Genomic DNA, 6,005 nt, shown 5'->3' with positions numbered 1-6,005 from the left:
AAAGTTTGTCATCTGTTTGTTTCACTTCCTTTTCATCACATCAGACTAACGAACTGTAAACTCAACCGTTAAAGTGCATCTGTATAAAAACTAATTCATTTAGTCAACAGCATAAAATGTTATATCCAACATGGTGCCAAACATTTCAGTGCCATCATCATAAGTCATCAGATCATATTTTCAGCGACAGACGGCTGAGCATTACACAGTTATGATACATGACAGAGATTAACAGCATTGTGGATTAACTGTGTGCATGACACTGTGATCAGACTGAGGAAAGGAGGTTAATAAAAATGTGTTTTCACACTCAATTAAAATCTTTGTTAAAGTTACAATGATAGTAAATGTCTTGTTGTTACAGTTATATTCTTGATGGAAAACAAACAGAGCTGGATTTTGTCGTCTGTTTGTTTCACTTCCTTTTTACTACATTATACTGATAAGCTATTAACTCAGAGATGAAACTGTTAATATGCAATCAAATAAAAGATATTTAAGGCAACAATATTTTTGATCCTGCTGACTGTTTGTATAAATAACTAAAAATCATTTTGCTATATTTTTAATCTCAGATTTTGTGAAAAATTATTTATTAACTCAAAAAAATATTTAAATTTTCAGTACTATATAAACATTTAGTCATGATACTGTATTATAGATTCACACTTTCTGATACCAAGTTTTCAATAACAGCTACTATGACTAAACACGATCATATATACATCAAGTAAAACACCCAGAATAAAATTGAATACACAATGTTTAAATACACTCTGATGACATATTTCAAATAGTAATAGTATAGTATTATGTAGTAATATGAGGGGATTTAGATACTTACAGTGAATGATGAGTTTGGTTCCTCCACCAAAAGTCCACCACAGTGATACAAACTCATTAAGTGGCCGTACAAAAACCTCCCACACTCTGATCAAGCCTCTAACCACTGAAAATTAACTTTTTTCTTTATTAAAACTTGTGAATTAACTTCAAAATTTACAAAATTAAAAAGCATTTACTATCAAAGACATTTAACTTTTTCTTAAACAATTTATGATCATTTTTATAATTTTTCTTCTGCTGGTTGATCCAAAAAAGTTAAATATATAGTTGCCAACAACTGTGGCAGATGTTAAAAAAACCGCTCTCATCTTTTCTGATCTATTTGTCGGTATTCTGTCAGAATCATAATTATTTCATAACAATTCATTTTGATATCAAAAGTATTTCTTCTCACATTGTTTTGTTGTGTGCTGAGAGCAGAGAAATGATTTCCATAGAGAGGAGGCTTTGCATCATCAGCTGATCCTCCAGAGAACTGAGAAGGTTTATAGTCCTGTGACTTCAACACTGCAGGACTCACATCTGTCAGTCAACACAGCAGAAAGCACAACCACCATGACTCTCATCACCATCCTCATCTGGACGCTGACCTGCTGCTGTTTTACAGGTTCATTCACTCAGCAACATTTCAAACATGATGTGCTGCTTTTTCTCTCATTGATTTCTGCTGATAAATGAATGATTTGTTTTTGTCTGCAGGATGCAGCGGTCAGGTGACTGTGACTCAACCTCCAGTAGTGACATCTACTCCTGGATCCACTGTCACTCTGACCTGTAGGACCAGCCAAGCTGTTTACAGAATTTGATGATGGTGATGATGTATGTCTGGTATCAACAGAAATCTGGACAGACTCCAAAGCTCCTAATAAAATATGTAAAAACACTCCAGTCAGGAACACCAACTCGATTTAGTGGCAGTGGAAGCAGCTCTGACTTCTCTATGACCATCAGTGGGTTCAGGCTGAAGATGCAGCAGTTTATTACTTGTAAGAGTCAACATTACATAAACAGTGCTTGGGTGTTCACACAGTGATTTGTAGTCGTACAAAAACCTCCCTCAGTCAGACTGCAGAGACACTGAGCTGTTACAGCAGGAACTGGCTGAAGAGGAAGAAACTCTGAAAAGACCAGTGAACACAGAGCTGACAGTAACCTCACCAAGCACTAAATCTCACACAGATAGATTTGTTTGGGGGTGTTTTTAGAAAAAGGAATAAAAAAAATTCACAAAGTTACTTTGTCATTGCATTTCCAACTGTATTTACATGAAGAATTGTCAAATTATACAAACAGATCAGATGTTTCTTTATATTTATATTCCCATTAAGCTTCTTGATGATTATAAAACAAAATGATCCGAGTTTTTAAATACTGCATGATCCCACATCTATAATGATTTAAAAACAAAACAAAACAAAAGGAAACAGAAAGAAGAGCAATTTCTTCAGCAGTCACACTATTGATTCTCCACAAAACGTTGGTTGAGACCATACGATTTCTACTGATTTATATCAACGACCAAAAACATTATTATCAATAATAATCACATGAATAAAAAAAACTGGTAGCTTCATTTACAGTGCATAAGGAAAGTACCCACAGTACATGTTTTGTATTGTGTCACATTACAGCCTTATTCCAAAGCTGAATTAAGTCTTCAATGTCAAAATTCTACACAAAACACTCCATTAAAACAAAATGAAAAAATGTATACTTGCAATTCTTACTAATTTATTAAAAAAAAAGAAACGGCCTTTACCATGACACTCAAATTTTAGGTCAGGTGCATCACGTTTCAAAAGATAATCTGGTAGATGTTTCTACAACTTGGAGTGTGTGGAGGCAGATTTCTTTTCTCATGTATTAATCACATATTTAATCATATCACATTAGTTATAGTAATATCACTTTCTGATTTTACTGTAGTAAGAACACTCCTGTCCACCTTATCAGGGATGTAAATCTTCAGGTGACGGCCAAGCAGAAAACCAGGTCATAATTCTCTCTGTGAGGGAGGGGTATAGCCCCCCCATGAGAGGGGCCAACATGAGTTTGTGGAATACTCTTTTCTGTGTCTCTGTATGTAAGATGTAAGGGCGGTGGCCACAATTCAGAGATGATCCTAGTGTTTCACTGGGATGCTCTCTCCAAATTGCAATGTGTTTATTAAACCCACTTCACATCAAGCTCACTGGGTGTGTTGCAGGTTGTTGTTAAATTTTCCATAACAAGTGTAACTGTGGTAAATTTAGTTGATTGGACATGATTTGGGTGTTGCAGCATAGGCTGTGAATACTTGTTATATTTTTTTTTCAGTTTCAAACAAGCTTTTTTTTCTCCACATTGTCATTAAAGAATATTGTTTCCTTGTTATACAAAGAGACAGTTCCAGATGTTCTTGTTCTAGGGGTGCTTGAAATTTCACACAATATTGAAAGTCCCAATGAGAAAAATTTACTCCATCATAGCTAAAACAATGAAATTTGGAACCACCAGGACTCTTTGTACAGCAGGCTTCCTGGCCTGGTGGAGAGAACCACCTTCTACGGCACTCCACCAATCAGGCAAGTACAGCAGAGTGGTCAGATGACTGGTGTGAAGGTTCATCTTCCAACAGGACAATGGCCCTAAGAAAACAGCCAAGATAACAGGAGTCGCTTCGGAACCACTCTATGAAGCTCCTTGAGTGTCCCAGCCAGAGCCATACTTGAACCTGACTGAATATGTCTGAAGGGATCTGAAAATGGTTGTGCACTGACAGTAGTGATCCAAATTCACTGAACTTGAGGGGAAGAATTTGAGAAACTTAAAAAATACTACATCATTACAGAAAAAGAGTAGTGAGCAAAGGCTGTGAATATTTATACATGTCATATTTGTTTTTATTGTTTTATTTTTTAATGCAATTTAATGCAGCCTTTTCTCTCTTCATCATTATGGGGCATTGCTTAGGATTTTAAGGTGAAAATGACAAAAATATGGAACTGAAGCACTGAATACTTTCCAGATGCACTCTGACTCTCCAAGTTGTTGTTGGCAACAGTATAGTAGTGTTGTACCCTGCACACTGGCTCATGTAGAGAGACGAGACTTCCTGTGTTCATTTTGGATGCCCCTGCAACTACCCTCACAGCATAGCTTTTTAATAAGTTTTATTAAAAGGGATTCACTCAAAGAAAGAGTTAGACCACTGTTTCAACCAAACCAAAAACAACCACAACCTAAAATATCCTGGGAAAAGAAAACAAGATACTTAACCAAGTTACAGGTTTACTTCTGCTGCCAGCACAGACCAGATACTCAGTAGGCGCTCAACACCCAAAGCTGGCCCACTCGCTGAGTCAGCAGTGCTTCACTGGCTTCTATAGTTCTGGGTAGCTGATTGCTGAATGAATACAGTAGTGCACTGGTTCCTCAGGAGAAATGGGTGGCAGCTGAGCTCCTGGAAGAGACTGGGCACACCCACACAACACACAAACTGCTAGAGCTGTAACAAGGAGAAATGGGTAAAAAGCTGGACAGCCTTTCACTCGAGAGTAATAAAGTCCAACCACACGAAGATTTAAAGTACAGCGATATTAAGATAAAACCCATTATTCCAGCATTCTGTCTGAATTTATGTGTGACAAAGAGGAGAAAAAACATTTTTTCACATCAGGACTTTGGACAGTATGTTTTGCCATGTTGCTGCTTATTTTACCATTAGGAAGAAGACAAAAGACAAAAGTGAAACTGTATCAAGGAGAAAAAACACAAAAATAATATGTCAGCTCAATCACATGAACATTCATAATATCTACCCTTTCTGCTTTACAAGAACAGATGTGTGTTTGGCTCCTTAAATGTGTTTGCATGATTTTTATGTTTTCTATAACTCAGATTGTGATGTTGGATTTTCTGACTCAGGGCGTGAGACTTCAAATGTGAAAATTATATTGTTAGAACAATAAAATTGTCATGTTTTGACCTCGTATAGCTCTATATTTCTTTTGCCAAAGCCGTTCTAGATGATGAAGAATTTTGTTTAAGACTGAGTTTAGTGTTTTCCCATGTGATCAGTCTGAACCTGCTCATTGTGTGCCACCACCTGTTTGTAGAACAACCAAGCTAGTTAACGAAGAGACTTAGCTTCCCTTTAAAAAAACACCTGCAGAAATGGCTGCTCCAGTTGGAGCCTCCTGGAGGCTGGGCTTTTTGTGAGTTTTTTCCAAAGACTGTGGTGCTTCTCCTTGTTAAAAAAAACTGGTACGGGTTTGATAAAGCATTTATATTTGATAAAGTATTGTGAAAAGGACCAAAGAAAAGTGATTTTTCTTAAGCTGTGATTTTATTTTGTGATTTAGACTTTTTTTACAGCACGTTTTTAAAGAACAACATGGATAATAATAGCTGCTCAAATTAGCATGCACATCAATAGAGAGTCAAATGTTTGCAGAGATATTGCAAGAACAGAAACATGTAGCTTCATCAAACTATAAAACACATCATATGCAGACAGGAAGTGTTGCTGAAGCTCTACTCTGAGCAGTGGTCAGGCTCCAGGGTTTGAGTGACGGGGCTCTGTCCACTCAGACTGGCCTCACAGCTCACTGAGCCCGCCTTCCTCCACTGGTCTGCAGAGAGGCTCAGGGTGCTGCTCCAGCTGTAGCGGCCATCTGTCCCCAAGACCTCCAGGCTGGTTGAAACCCCTGAGGATGTGCTGGTGCTCCCCACCTTCCAGCCCAAATTCCAGTTTGAGGGGAAGCCCCCGGTGGCCAAACACACCACAGTGGCACTACTCTGTTTGTCTTCCTCTTTGGAGGGAGGGAGGACTGTGAGGGTGGGCCTCACCACACCCGCTGGAGGAGAAAAGGTTGAAGATAATCGAAAAATGAGATACAAATGTAAACATGGGAATAAATATATTGTCAGTGATTATTTTTTTAATCAGGTGTTACAGTTAATAACTTGACCCTGTGATCATTTTCTTGTTTAAAACTTTTTGTTCTTTTTTGACCGCAAAGCTCAAGCACTCATGAGAATACAGTTAAAACTTCACATCTGTTTCTTTCACTTCCTTTAAACTTAATTTAAAATTGATCAACCATGAACAAAAAAGATCTAAAGTATTTTTTTTTGATAACAGAAGTTCACAAAACACCAGTCAATATTTGTTTTTA

General features: G+C 37.3%; 1 long non-coding RNA gene and 1 gene segment (V, D, J or C); one reads left to right on the top strand and one right to left on the bottom strand.

Moving 5' to 3' along the window:
• The first annotated feature begins 1,265 nt into the window (after positions 1–1,265).
• On the top strand, positions 1,266–1,623 carry LOC121813789. Its single transcript, XR_006053877.1, has 2 exons — positions 1,266–1,453; positions 1,546–1,623. It is a non-coding gene; the product is annotated as an uncharacterized LOC121813789 (long non-coding RNA).
• Positions 1,624–5,156: 3,533 nt separating this feature from the next.
• Positions 5,157–5,684, bottom strand: LOC121813790 (the record flags this gene model as incomplete). The annotated part of the segment is given in 1 exon segment: positions 5,157–5,684. A coding segment is annotated over 1 exon segment (323 nt), but the record flags the coding sequence as incomplete, so codon positions are not given.
• Between the last annotated feature and the right edge of the window lie 321 nt (positions 5,685–6,005).

The sequence above is a fragment of the Haplochromis burtoni genome, unplaced genomic scaffold, assembly GCF_018398535.1.
Source record: "Haplochromis burtoni strain Fernald_Lab_line unplaced genomic scaffold, NCSU_Asbu1 Contig_2614, whole genome shotgun sequence".
Classification (NCBI taxonomy): Eukaryota; Metazoa; Chordata; class Actinopteri; order Cichliformes; family Cichlidae; genus Haplochromis; species Haplochromis burtoni.
Note: the sequence above shows the minus strand (reverse complement) of the source record. Positions and strands in the feature narration are given on the sequence as shown.